At 43.0% G+C, this 15,168-nt stretch overlaps 1 protein-coding gene across 4 annotated transcripts in view; it reads left to right on the top strand.

Annotated features, from left to right (window-relative positions):
• Positions 1–15,168, top strand: part of Trpc3 (transient receptor potential cation channel subfamily C member 3) — a 113,133-nt gene that overhangs the window by 82,900 nt on the left and 15,065 nt on the right. For all 4 annotated transcript variants that reach the window (XM_052730593.1, XM_052730592.1, XM_052730591.1 and 1 more), the window contains 5 exons: positions 1,139–1,355; positions 1,985–2,218; positions 7,177–7,441; positions 10,936–11,131; positions 13,252–13,461. In XM_052730593.1, the coding sequence (XP_052586553.1) occupies positions 1,139–1,355; positions 1,985–2,218; positions 7,177–7,441; positions 10,936–11,131; positions 13,252–13,461 (1,122 nt within the window). The remainder of the gene's footprint in view (positions 1–1,138; positions 1,356–1,984; positions 2,219–7,176; positions 7,442–10,935; positions 11,132–13,251; positions 13,462–15,168) is intronic.

Raw genomic sequence — 15,168 nt, 5'->3', positions numbered from 1 at the left:
GGAATCACCTTCAAATAATTATAAGCTGATCATTGAAAATGTCTTTCCTATATGCATCATTTTCAAAACTCAGAGATTATTTTTGATCAAGCTACCTTACTTGGACATTCTAGTTATTTTATTTCTTCCTATTTTGTAGGTAGTAATTGATAAGATATTTATCCTGATTCTAATATTTTCTTCCTTTTAAAATATGATGTATGGTATGATGATTCTGGATTATTTGAAAGTGAAAACTAAAACTTGTTTGCAGTGTAGTAATTATTTTACTCTTCAGAAAGCTTTTAATGCCCTATGTGAGTCTATAAACTCAGGTTTCCTTTCCAGGCCTAAGAACTTTGACAATAGTTTTTCATGCAAAAATAAGAGTAAGAGCCATCCCTTATACTGGAGTTTCCAGAAGGGCGTCAGTCAGGGCAGCATGGTGTACAGCATAGTAGGCATTTAGAAATTAACTTTAGAGGGAAAATCTCCCTAAAAAGGAGTAATTTTTACAATGCATAACTGTCAGGGGAGTCCAGCCTTTTGACATTGTGACTTGAACAAATGTGTTGGGCAACATTCATAACTATCCAAAGGTTGGACAAACCTGAACAGCTCTTCTGAAGCAAACAGAAAGTGTTCCAAGTTCCTTCACTTACTCACTTTTATCCTGTATAGTGATTGTTGTGAATAGAAGCCAGATTTTCTAGAGCATCACTCTCTCCCCTTCCCTCCTATCTCCCCTCTTCCTCCCATCTCTCCCTACCCACAATTCTCCCTCCTTCCCATCTCCCCTCCCTTCCTCCTCCTCCCCATCTCTCCCTCCCTTCTTCCTCCCCTCCCCCATCTCCCCCTTCCTCCTCCCCCTCCCCCATCTCCCCCTCGTTCCCTCCTCCCCCTCCCCCATCTCTCCCTCCCTTTCTCCTCCCCTCCCCCATCTCCCCCTTTCTCCTCCCCTCCCCCATCTCCCCCTTCCTCCTCCTCCTCCCCCATCTCTCCCTCCCTTTCTCTTCCCCTCCCCCATCTCTCCCTCCTTCCTTCTCCCCCATCTCTCCCTCCCTTTCTCTTCCCCTCCCCATCTCCCCTCCCTCCCCCCTCCTCCCTCCCCCATCTCCTCCTCCATCACCTCTCCCTCTCCCTCTCTCTGTCATTACAGCTGGGGAAGATTCTCCGAAGCCCTTTCATGAAGTTCGTGGCACACGCTGCCTCCTTCATCATCTTTCTGGGTCTGCTTGTGTTCAACGCCTCAGACAGGTTTGAAGGTATCACCACACTGCCAAACATCACTGTTATTGACTATCCCAAGCAGATCTTCAGGGTGAAGACCACCCAGTTCACATGGACAGAAATGCTAATTATGGTCTGGGTTCTTGGTAAGCCTTTTAAGTTCCCTAATTTCTATCCAAAACAGTAGTTACTGAAATGATTGCCACTTTCTACTAAAACCATTATACTATATATGATGAGAACATCACATATAACCATTAAACGTAAGCTAAATAAGAAACTAACTGATTGATTCAATACTAGATAATGCTGAAAGGTATATGTTGACACTAAATTATTAGCATGGGTCTAATTATTTAATTGAAATATTGGGGCTAAAGAGACTCTGTTATATATTGCTTTAGTTTCAGGGATTTTAGGAGTGTTCTCATTTTCGGGCTGTTTGTTACTTGACTTCAGATAACTCATTTTGAGTGGCTGTGTTAAAGGAAAAATTTGAGGTAATATGAGGGGAAAAAGTTCTGCTCCATCTCAGGAATGGAAGCACCCTGTGCACTGCTTTGTATCCCAGAGTGCTCTGTGCTCTGCCCCAACCTGTGTCCTTACTGTTCCGACTGAGTAGGCCAGTTCTTTCAAATCCGACGTGATGTCCATCAGTCCCCAAACGGAAACTTCCTTTCCACTCAGCTCCACCAGGACCTTTCCTGGGTGTGGACATAGTATCGGCTCGGCCTCAGCTGTATGATCTAATCCACGCCTCTGGTTTCTTGTGCAGGGATGATGTGGTCGGAGTGTAAGGAGCTCTGGCTGGAAGGACCCCGGGAGTACATCGTGCAGTTGTGGAATGTGCTCGATTTTGGCATGCTCTCCATCTTCATCGCTGCCTTCACAGCCAGGTTCCTAGCTTTCCTGCAGGCAACAAAAGCTCAGCAGTACGTGGACAACCACGTGCAAGAGAGTGATCTGAGCGAAGTCACACTCCCACCTGAGGTTCAGTATTTCACCTACGGTGAGTTGTCAGCTGCGGGGTCCCTTTACATTTCAGGAAGGACATTTTGGAAAGAAACAGCTGGAGAGATGCCTCAGCTGTTAAAGGCTAGGCTCACAACCCAAAATATAAGACATGGTAGCTCTCCTATCAGAGCTGGGGATGTTCTAAGAGTCCAGAAACCACAGGTAGAATCAAACCCTACATGTACTGGGTCCTTTCTCACATGTAAATATGTGCTTGTGATAAAGCTTGATTTATATATTAGAGACCATGATTGATTAATAACTAATAAAACACAAAATTGTAATAGTCTACTGTAATAAAATTGCCAGAACCAGCAGTTTTGAGTTCTATCTAGGGTTATTATTGAGGAAGATAGAAGTTTCTTCACCACAGCGCCTACTGTGTGGGGACTATCAGGCTGGTAAGCTCCACTGGTACTCAGGCACTAAGGGGCACACAGCCTATCCACCGTGGAGACACTGGACAGGGTGAAGGATGGAGCCAGTGGAGACTGTACTGTTAGGATGCTTAGAAAGCAAGGCAGCTTAAAACACGTACATTGTTTGCTTCTGGAATTTGCTGTTTGATATTTCCGGCCTACAGCTGATCATCAATCACTGAAATTATGGAATGCCAAACCTCAGATTAATAGACAACCACCGTATGCTTAGCATGAGAAATGTGTAGAGTGTTTGTGGGCAGTAGGGAGAGCGTGAGCTTCAGAATCTGAAAAACTAGGTGCTCAGGGGCCTGGAATAAAATAAAGGAAAATTTAGCAGAGGCAGGATGTAGGACCTAAAGTTCGTACCTATGAGAAGGAGGCTGTGGAAGCAGTAGACACTGGAGAGGGTATTATATCTTTCTCGTGGCGAGGATGTCCAGGTGGAAGGGCACTGAGGGCTTCTTTGCCAGCACAAACCAGTATTACGGAGCTGTACGGGCAAATTTTTTTAAAAGATTTATTTATTTGTTTGTTTGTTTGTTTATTTATTATGTATACAGCATGTATGACTGCAGGCCAGAAGAGGGCACCAGATCTCTTTGCAGATGGTTGTGAGCTACCATGTGGTTGCTGGGAATTGAACTCAGAACCTCTGGAAGAGCAGTCAGTGCTCTTAACCTCTGAGCCATCTCTCCAGCCCGCAAATTTTTATTATAGTTGTATGTTAGTGGGGCCTACAATCCCAGCTGCACAGGAGGCTAAGACAGAAGAACCACAGGCTCAAAACCTGCCAGGCTACATAGATTAGGTCAGCCAGGGCAACTTAGTGAGATCCTGCATGTGAATAAATGAAAAATAATAAAAATTAATTAAATAAAGTCATAGGGATATTGCATAGTCCTAGAATGCTTGCCTAACCCAAATACCACAATAAATTAATTAAAATAGAATTTTATTTATTTATAGAAATTATTGTCTGGCACTCATTTTACAGATAAGAAAGCCTAAAATTTAAAATTTAGAAGTGTTGTGGTTGGTCAGAAGGAAGAGTCTGTAAGTGTGACTAGGACTCAGTGTTGTGAGGGGAACAGATACTTTGACATTTTTAGGAAGTCTCCAAAATATACAATATTGCAGTGCATGCAATTTAAACACATTATCAGTCATCATCAACAAGCAAGACTTTTAGGGGGCTGGAGAGATGGCCAGCAGTTAGGAGCACTGACTCTCACCTGGGTTCAAATCCCAGTGCCCACATGGCAGCTCACAGCTGTCTGTAACTCCAAGATTTGACCCTCACACAGACATGCATGCAGGCAAAACACCAGTGCACACAAGATAATAAAAATAATTAAATTATTTTTAAAAGACAAGCAAGATTTTAATGTACTGTTGCTGGTTGTTCTTGCTCTTTTTTTGGCGGGGGAGTGTCACCCACCTCCCAAATAAATCACACATGAAGGCTTATTCTTAACTATAAATGCCCAGCCTTAGCTCGGCTTATTTCTAGCCAGCTTTTCTTAACTTAACCTGTCTACCTTTTGCCTCTGGGCTTTTTCCTTTTCTTACTTCTGTAATTTTACTTTCACTCTTACTCCGTGACTGGCTCTGTAGCTGGCTGTGTAGCTGAGTGGCTGGCCCCTGATGTCCTCCTCCCAGATCTCTCCTCCCATTTATTCTCTCTGCCTGCCAGCCCCGCCTGTCCTTTCTCCTGTCTCACTATTGGTCATTCAGCTCTTTATTTGACCATCAGGTGTTTTAGACAGGCACAGTAACACAGCTTCACAGAGTTAAACAAATGCAACATAAAAGAATGCAACACGTCCTTGCATCATTAAACAAATGTTCCACAGCATAAACAAAAGTAACACACCTTAAAATAATATTCTACAACTGCTGTGGGATGTTCTGTAGGGCAAATGTGTTGCTGATTAGTCAATAAATAAAACACTGATTGGCCATTGGCTAGGCAGGAAGTGTAGGCGGGACAAGGAGGAGAATAAAGCTGGGAAGTGGAAGGCTGAGTCAGAGAGACACTGCCAGCCGCCATGATGACAAACAGCATGTGAAGATGCCAGTAAGCCACGAGCCATGTGGCAAGGTATAGATTAATGGAAATGGATTAATTTAAGCTGTAAGAACAGTTAGCAAGAAGCCTGCCACGGCCATATAGTTTGTAACCAATATAAGTCTCTGTGTTTACTTGGTCGGGTTTGAGAGGCTGTGGGACTGGCAGGTGAGAGAGATTTGTCCTGACTGTGGACCAGGCAGGAAAACTCTAGCTACATACAACAATGTACTAAGGACATTGGCTCAAAGGAGCAAATGGACACCATTTATAATTAAAGGATTGAAATCTTGTTTTATGTGACATGTTATTTTGATTGTTTCTATAAGCTGTGTATTCAGATTTATTCGTATGTTTTTAGTAACCGTTGGCTGGAGGGGAATTTATTAAACCAGACTTCCCGACTTCCTTTATGTATGTTTTTAAGTCTTGTCTTTATAAAAAGAGAAGTAACACTGGGTCACTGGAGGCAGTGTCCAACACACAGCAATCATTTGACAGACGTTCAGTTCGCTGTTGCAAATGTCTACAGTGCAGCCATTCTTTTGGAGATGACTCAGTTTGCACAGAATTAACCGTGTAGTATTTCATTGGCCTGCCAGGGAACCAGATCTGCTGTATAGTATTGGGGTCCTCACTCAGTGTCTGCCTCTAACACATTTACACTTCCTGGGAGCCTGTCACATGGCTGGGCTCTCACAGGGTCAGCACCACTGTGATTTGGTAATACTCTTCCTCCTTGCTATTGGACATTTTTCTTTTAATTTTTATTTTTTAAATTACACTCATGATATTCATTAATTACACTCATGATATTAATCACATTTGTGGTATTCATAGATTACATTAGCAGTATTCATTCAAATATATATTTAATTTTAAGTGCCGAATGTCATTTATTGAAGGAGGGAGGAGGTCTTAAATACAGGCTTACAGCACAATGGGAGAACCCCAGAGGGCAAAAGTTCGCTACTGATGTTTTACAATCTTGCATCTAAGCTGTTAATGCCCATTATTCTGGATATACAGATAAGGAACTTCCTTTAAGCATTTAGGAGGGTGGAACCCGGCAGGGAATTAGCATAGGGAGGATATCAAGGTCAAGGTCAGCAAGCAAGGCAACAGCTACCCAAAACGGGGGTCAGGGCCCTACAGGTCCCCCTTTTATTAAAAAATGAGCTTCTGACTTAGGTTGCATGGGACGACAGCAGGTCACCTTACCCGTCATGGAGACACCTGCCCAGGCCACACAGGTGCTCTGTCTTAGGTTGGTGAGTGCCCCCCAGGTATTACCCATCTCTGAATACTCATTATCATACAGGCTCAATTGCGTGTGAGCTGCAGAGTTAACTGCTGCCAAAGATCTCAAAGTGGCACTAGGCTTGCAATCTGTGTGTTCAACACAGAAAAGACCAACAGAAGTCCTAACCCACCCATAGCCAGTAGGCTAAAGGCAATTGAGCCATTCCCTTCCTTAACGAGCCATACTGTACGCTGGAGTCCTTGTAAGATAGTATACCAAAAGCAACTGGAACTTGAGTTTATAAATTTATAATTTTCAAAGCCAATCGAGATGTATATAACTACTGAATTAAATTTATCATGCCCAATAGAATGGAAGATTAACTAACTGTGGTAGCTACTTTTGTTGCCAGGGTCTCCACTGTGATGGCTGTAGTAAGCAATTATGAAATGGTAATCCCAGACACAGTAGCAGCGGTGGCCGCCACTGCTATAACAGCAACAGCGGCAGCAGCAATGTCAAATTCTCTTCTGGAGTGTGTGGACATCCACTGGCATGGATACAACTCCAGTAGCACAAACCGCCAAGGCCCATTTTTCTTGATCCCAGCACGACTTTAGCTGGCAGCTCTTCTGGAGAATCCAATCTCATGGCTACAGTTCCTAGGCTTACATTAATGCTTGCCAAAGCTGGCGATATTGGGCTCTCAATCTCCATTGGCATCCGAAGGGTAGATTTTTTCATGAAGACCCATTAGGTCTTTGTCATGTTGGGCTGTTGGACATTTTACTTGTGTTAATTGATAGATGAATTGATTTTCAAAATAAGTTTCACTGAGGTTTGGCCTATGGCATGGCAAAACAAGCAGTAAGTAAAGCAGATAACTAAGGAGAAAGTGAATATCAGTGGTCGCTTGTGCAGGACATAGTTTGTGTCCATGACACATTGAATCTCTCCCTTTTGTATTTTATTCTGTTTCTGTGCTATGTGAGGCCATCTTGGTGTCTTCATAATAGAGTTTCATCCATCGAAGTAAAGATGTTGTTTCTAGTTTAACATAATAATAGTATCTGGACAGTTAATTAAATTACCATTGTTTCATCTGAAGCAGGAACCACTTGTCTTTATAATGGATCTGATTGCAGTATTTGCTTTGCGTAGTTAGGAATAAGTTAAAAACTCCAGTTTTAACCTCTCTCTCTCTCTCTTCCCTTTTCTAGCTAGAGATAAATGGCTCCCTTCTGACCCTCAGATCATATCTGAAGGCCTCTATGCCATAGCTGTGGTACTCAGCTTCTCCCGGATCGCATACATCCTCCCTGCAAACGAGAGCTTTGGGCCCTTGCAGATCTCCCTTGGAAGGACCGTGAAGGACATATTTAAGTTCATGGTTCTGTTCATTATGGTGTTTCTGGCTTTCATGATTGGCATGTTCATTCTTTATTCTTACTACCTTGGGGCCAAAGTCAATCCTGCTTTTACCACGTAAGTAAGACATTGTACTAAAAAGGTATAAAAAGAAATTCTAACAGGTCCAGCAAATGAAGGCTGTCAGCTGTCATAATGAAGCCATTCTCAAGAGCAGAAAAACAGTCCATAAAATCAGCAACTGCAGCTGGTCATTCAGGCCACTGGTCCACTCTCAGAGTTTAGTGAGATTCCACCACAAACATTGATCGGGATCTGGAAAAATACCAGACCAAAAGGGCTATTTTAAGAAAACTGGATGGCAAATGTCTAATAGTGGCTATCTCTTGTATTATGTAGACATTAAATTTAGCATCATCATTTTGAGATCCGTGTTACTCTTTCAGCTCCTCTGTTAATGTGTTCATCAGTAGTGAGTACAGGGAATACAGTAGGCAGAAAGGGCAGCTCCGAGGAGGAGAGCTCCAGCTCCTGCCCTGAAGATTCACCTCCTCCCGAAGCCTTTCTTGATTAACCTCTAGAGTCACTGTCACTGTAAGGTCCCCACCATGGAGCTACCCGGGCTGTGAGAGTTTCTCTTTCACCATAGGCCTTTGGTTGTCATGGGGATGGGGCCCTCCCTGTGTTTCAACCCTTGCAGGCAAGAATATCACAAACTCTCACCAGCTCCCCTTTGTTCCCCATAATGGCACAGCTGCAAGCCAGCTACACAGTAAATTCCCTGTAGATAATGTACAGCATCACATCCTTGGAGACATCTGAATTGTTTTTTTAAATAGTTATTGTAGAGCGGGCCTCCTTAAAGATAAAAGAGACCAGCAGCTCACTTTATTATTATAAATGACAAAAAAAAAAAATCCTGTGACTCCATTGGTGAATAGACAGCACCCTGCACAATTCCCTGTGCTCTCTGCCTCACAATAGTTCATATGATAGATTACATTTTTCTTTTCTCTTTTGAAGGAAGGCCTGGCAACATAATATAGTGGAAAGAATATCGGCTGGGAAGTCTGGCAGGCCAGGATTTTAACACAGTTCTGCTATTTTCTAACTGTGCCCTTTGGTTAAATTACTGAACATTTCTCAGTGTCATTTTCCTCATTTTTAAAATAAGCATGATAGATTTTAAATAAGGTTGTCGTGAGGATTACATAAGGCTGGTTATGTAAAGCCTCTTGCCCACAGTAGGAGCTCAGAACCACAGTGCCCTTTCCGTTCTAACGGCCCTCTTTTCCCACACATACCCAGCCCACGGATGCTGCGGGGAGTTGAGGCAGGCAAGTTTGCAAAGGAACAAGAGGAAGGGGCGGGGTGGTGCCGTGACGGGTCTAATAAATGCAGAAACGGAGGCCAAAGTGTGCCACGGCCTCCTGACTCCACAAGCCGTAACCTCACCATGTCTTGTGACGGGCAACTTTCTCTCTATTGGAACAGGATTCTTTACTCTCCAGCCTCTGTCCTGGGGACTAACAATATTTCTAGAGCATACTGGATGTTCCAGTGATACTGGTTGAGTGGTTAGGGGAATGCATGAGTAAACTAGTATTTAAAACTGCAGGTCTATAGGCTTCATTATTATTTAGAATTTGTTAGTGATATTTTAAAATACTGTTTTCATAAATAACTTTCTGGGGGAAGGACAGTTTCCCACCTGTACTTCACAGTGACCTTGGCCTGTGTGATGGTTTAAGGGTTCTGCATTTGTTCCACAGATCTGAAGATCATATGACAAAATGAGCTAAATGCCAGTGGACAAAAGTCACGTGAGGGGGGACCCTGGCGCTTAGACTGGGCAGGGCCTACACACTGCTTGTGCTGGAAGGACTGGAATGTTCTATTTCTCTTGTCTCCCTCTTCCAACTGAGCATTACCCTCGTGGAGGAGGTGAAGCTGGCTTCCAGAACCTGTATCCCTCATGCAACCAACTGTGGATCCAATTATTCTTTTAAAAATTGTGCCTGTGTTGAACACGCACATTCCTTTCTTACCATTATTCCCCAAACACCGTAGTACAGCAATTATTTGCAGAGCTTTGCATTATATTTGTTATTGTAAGTAACCAAAGAGATGGCTTACATGATACCGGAAATGAGACACTGGTAATGTGAAAATACAATATCACTTATTTGGGAGTCCCTGACACGTCCTCAGGTACTGATACCCATGAGGACCTTGGGAACCAATTCCCCACAGATGACATGGGGGGACTGTGGGTTCTTGTGCCAAAAATTCTAACGGGGCTGTTTACATTGCAATGAAAAGCCTCTCCTTCACACCAGCCCTCAGTCTATTCATTGTTTTTCATTCTTGGAATCTATGGTTTCTTTTGAACATTTTCGGAGATTTCTTTTTTCCCAAAAAGAGTGTAAGTATTCATATAGCCCTTTCTTTCGTATTCGCATGACTAAGTAGTTCACACTTGCTACATTTTTTTCACTTAATGTACCTTTATATTATATTATAAAGGTTTATATTATAAAGGTATGAAGATAAATCTGCCTCGTTATCCCCGGTGGCTGCACAGCATTCCACCATCTGGATGCACCAAAACTCTTTAGCCTGTTCCCTGGGTATTGAGTTTGTTTGTTTGCTGGTGCAAATTACTTCATTGCAAGTCATGATGAATTAATTGTACATCCCTTTTTTGAAGTGGATGTTTAGTTTTAAACCTAACCCAGGAAGTTTGATTGAAATTTCCAAACCACTTCCAAACTTCCATCCTTCCAGAAGGAAAGCATGGGTATTGTGACGTCACTTCAGCTTTCTCCTGATGAGTGAAGCTGAGCATTGACACCAGCTCCTGAGACCCTCAGGGGATACTTGCTACTAAGCACCAGAGCAGTGGGGACATGGTGGCATGTGCCTGGAATCCTACCACTTAGAAGCTGGACGCAGGAGGATCCACTCAAGGCCACCCTGGGCCACATAGTGAAATACTGCCTCAAAAGAAAGGGAAAAATAATATATCATAACAATAATTCTACTTTTAAGATTTTTATTAGAAGTAATTATTAGGGAGCTAGGGAAATGGCTCAGCAGTTAAGAGCTCTAGCTGCAGAGGACCTGGGTTCAATTCCCAGCATCCACATGCTTAGTAACTCCAGTTCCGGGGTATCTGACGCCCTCTTCTGACCTCCACAGGCACTGGCTGCATGTGGTGCATAGATATACATGTAGACAAAACACCAGTACACATGAAGTAAATAGTAATATTTTTTAAAAAGCAATTGTTAGAAGTTTATGATGATAGTATTTTATAATAATGTTTTACATCTGTGTAGCATCAGATACTGACTTGTTTTTATTTATTTATTTATTTATTTATTTATTTATTTATTTATTTATTTATTTTGGTTTTTCGAGACAGGGTTTCTCTGTGTAGCTTTGCGCCTTTCCTGGGACTCACTTGGTAGCCCAGGCTGGCCTCGAACTCACAGAGATCCGCCTGCCTCTGCCTCCCGAGTGCTGGGATTAAAGGCGTGCGCCACCACCGCCCGGCTTTATTTTTTAATGCTAGAAACTCTTCATTACTGTGTTTAATTTTTCAACAGGGTCGAAGAAAGTTTCAAGACTTTGTTTTGGTCCATATTTGGACTGTCTGAAGTGACTTCTGTTGTCCTCAAGTATGATCACAAATTTATAGAGAATATTGGATATGTTCTTTATGGAATATACAATGTAACTATGGTGGTTGTTCTACTCAACATGCTAATTGCTATGATTAACAGCTCATACCAAGAAATTGAGGTAAGTGTTTCCTGCCCTGTGTATCAAAAGCTTTAAGACTATTGTCTAGAAATATTGGCTGTAGGGGGATTATGACTCCTAGGCCACCCAGCACTGCTCCTGGTGGAGGATATGACAGTCGAGTTGACTATGTTCTTTAGGCAAAATGTTCAGTCCCTGGAAGGCACTCTGCTTTGGATTCTGGGTTTGTTGATTCTGTAGCCTTCTTTATTGTTTCATACTTTTTTTTTTTGGTTTTTGGAGACAGGGTTTCTCTGTGTAGCTTTGGTGCCTGTCCTGGATCTCACTCTGTAGACCAGGCTGGCCTCGAACTCACAGAGATCAGCCTGACTCTGCATCCTCAGTGCTGGGATTAAAGGTGTGCGCCACCACCGCCCAGCCTGTTTCATACTTTTTAAATGTCTTCCTCTTTTGGATTTACTATCTTTCTTAGCCATGTGTTACCTCCACCAAGCAGCTATGCTTGTCTGGGTTTTGGAAGACAGTGTCTCACTCTATAGCCAGGCTTCCAGGACCTAACTGTGTCACCCAAGACCTCAAACTCAGGGTGCTCTGTCTGCTTCACGTTCCTGGGTGCTGAGATTACAGGTGTGCAGTACCACACCTGGCTTCTAAGTGAATTTTATAACGGATGTCCCTTATGTAATGTCCTCGACACAGAAGGTAGGTGTATTGGTTATTTTTCTTGTTGCTGTGACAAAAGCGAATTAAGAAAAGCAGAGCTTGTTTGGGGCTGACAATTCAAGGGTACAGTTCATCATGGTGGGGAAGAGCAAGAGCTTCAGTCAGTCAGTCACGCCTCATTCTCAGCCACGACACAGAGAAAGATGATCATTGGTCCTTAGCTCATTTTCTCCATTTTATGCAGTCCTGAGCCACAACTACCCATATTTGCGGTAGGTCATGCCACCTAAATTAACTTTCTCACGAGAATGCCCAGGGGTTTATCTCTTAGATGATCCTAGATTCTGTCACAGTGCCAATCAGTATTAACCAGTACAGTAGATCCTGCAGAAGCCAAAGGTGCAGTACTGTGAATGTCTGCGTGTGTGGTAACATCAGTGTGGGCTCTGAGCACTAAAGGAGCCCACTTCCTATACCTGTGGTCCTGCTTCATGTCCGTTGTCAGTGAAGATGTTTGTGCCAGTCACCATGGGAACCACTGGGAACAGAAAAAGATGGAGACGAATCCTGGCCTCTGTAGGATTTATGTGACATAGGAGGACATGTAGTACAAACACAAACTTCAAAATGTAAGTGATCCAGTGAAGTGTGTTGGCATACACCTGTTAGCCAGCACTTCGGAGGAAGCGACAGGAGGGTAGCCTAAGCTACGATGTGAGTTTCAGGCCAGGCTGTGCTAGTGTGAAATCCTCAAAACAAAACAAATGAAGATGAATGAAGCAAAAATGCCGTTTCCCCTTTGCCTTTACAGCAAGATGCATGACATCCATACCAACCTGGTATAGAGGGGCCTGGAGAGCAGGGAGGGTGGCGGAGAGTGAGAAAAATGATGAATGTGAAGAAATGGTTGGGGTGACAGAGGGAGACAGTGATTAATAGTTTTATCCTTCTTTGACCCTGAATTTTTCTTGCCTTTTTGCTTTACCTTGGAGTGAGGAGCAGGAAGTGCTGGTTATATCTCAGTAGGTACAGACAGAAGCGTGTGGAAGAGAAAGCATTTGAGTAGCATACATGTGAGTCTACATTGTGTAGACGTGTAGGAATTACATTCAGGTAAATGTAATTACTTAACTGTTCAAAACATAATGTAGTTATTGTAAGAATTTACATCAAGTCTAGAATGTCTAGTTTAAAATTTAGTGACCGTGGGACTGGAGAGATGTCTTAGAAGTTAAGAGCAAACACTGTTCTTGAAGAGGACCAGAGTTTAGTTGCCAGAACCCACATCAGGTGGCTTACAACTATGCAGTTGTAACTACAGTCCGCTTCTTCTGGCCACTACAGGTATATGCACACACAAGCACACACACACACACACACACACACACACACACACACACACACGCACGCACACGCACGCACACGCACACACAAAGTAAAAATAAAATCTTTAGAATTTCATAACTGCTCTAACAATGAGTTTTGTTTTGTACCAGGATGACAGTGATGTGGAATGGAAGTTTGCTCGTTCAAAACTTTGGTTATCCTACTTTGATGATGGAAAAACATTACCTCCACCCTTCAGTCTGGTCCCCAGTCCAAAATCGTTCGTTTATTTCATCATGAGAATCGCTAACTTTTCCAAATGCAGGAGGAGAAGACTTCAGAAGGATCTGGAGTTGGGAATGGGTAACTCGAAGTCCAGGGTAGGTACTGAGAACTCCAAAACAAATGTTTTGAGTCTTTCTCCTTGTCTTTTAATGCTTGTTCATTAATTTCCGTGTGTAAACTTAGAAGATATTGAAGGTAGCTGTCTATTCCATGGTCTCTCATAGACTAATACTATCTGCAGAGTGTTTCAAATAGTCACTTAGTCTATGCCCTATTTGGGGTCAGCTGCTCATGTAAATACCATAATATAAACAAGCAAATGAAAAGCTTGTTAAACACAAAGAAGAAAGTTATTGTCGAAAAATGCTTTGAATCTGTGTGCCCCATGCTTCCGACCGGTTACTCTGAAGTTAAGTAACTTTAACTTTGGGTCTTCGCCTTGGCATATGCATCATTCACTAGCACTCTATTTAGAGAGACTGAGCAAAGTCATCTTTCCTGTAGTGAAATGCCGTAGATAGGAGCCTGAGCATAGTCCCAAATAGCAATGAATGCCCTTTATAAAGAAGAATAAAAGCTTTTGGGTTGACTCACTGGAGTCACTCGGTAACCAGGAAGTTAAGTTTTAAGGTGTCACTTCGTTACTATGAACTTAGTTTCCATATATAGAGCTGGGGTAGGAGACACAACATTACGGTGGATTTAAAATAACAGGGAAGGAAGCAGACGGGAACAAATGTGTGAGATTCAAACACTGTTTCTGTCTAAAATTATGAAAATGGAGCCTGGCGTGGTGGTGCATGCCTGTAATCTCAGCACTTGGTAGAGTGAGGCAGGAGGATACCAAGTTTGAAGCCAGGTTGGGCTACATTGCGACTTTGTATGAAAATGGTCTCCCTCTGTCAGAGTATAGAATCCCAGGGAAACAATAAAACATGGGCCTTCTTGAGAACGGTAGAGGCTTTTCTCTCTTTGAAGCTGGGGGAAAGACAAGATTGATACGATTTAATTCCTTATTTTTTTTTAAGGTAGACCTGTGTTTCCAAGATTTGTAATAACCCTAGAATCTTACTCCTACAGAAAGTGACCTTGTGCTCGGAGTGGGACCCCAGCATCAAAAAATAAGTTTAAAAGGAAGCAGCTATTTAAGGCTTTTTGTGTGACATGGATGTGATCGCTCACGGCTATTAGACCCTACGGCAGTGACCGGCTGTCCATGCCTTGTTCAAAAACACCTCACAAATACAGTGAGAAGCCATGGTGTGTAAGGAAGGGGAAGCCTCTGGGTTAGACCTGGGTCTGAGCTCTGGCTCTTGAGACTCATCAGCAAGTCACGCAGATAAATCGCTTCACTTAAAAGCGGAAAGCAACGGGCTTCTGTGAGGATTAAGTGGGATGTGCTCCGCCCCAGCTCGTCAACCATCAGTGCCCATCCTTGTCCGATTCCACAGTGCTCTGCTGTGTGTAGGCCTTGTGCAGCAGTGTGAAGTGGATTTCATTATCCCGATTTTATAGCTGAGACAGCCATTCAAGTAGCTCCCCCGGGCCAGGTCACCTGGCCAGCAGCCAGTGCAGGGCATGTGTGGAGTGGAGGCTTTCTGGCAGTCCATGCTTCGCCCTTTCTTAGCCTTTTTCAGTCACTGAGGAGTAGCTGGCTCCTGGTGTCCTAGGCGGCTCTGCCTACTGTTAAGATTGACAGTATTTTGATAAATGTTTTGTCGCTTTAGGGAAGTTCAGCTACTTCAGTCTTTATTATTCAAAAAAAAAAAGCCTCTCAAGATGGAGTTTGCAACATTTTGTGC

Source organism: Peromyscus californicus, unplaced genomic scaffold, assembly GCF_007827085.1.
Source record: "Peromyscus californicus insignis strain IS unplaced genomic scaffold, ASM782708v3 Scaffold_9__1_contigs__length_137607984, whole genome shotgun sequence".
NCBI classification, from domain to species: Eukaryota; Metazoa; Chordata; class Mammalia; order Rodentia; family Cricetidae; genus Peromyscus; species Peromyscus californicus.
The sequence above is the reverse complement of the archived record's forward strand: the minus strand, read 5'-3'. Positions and strand labels throughout refer to the sequence as shown.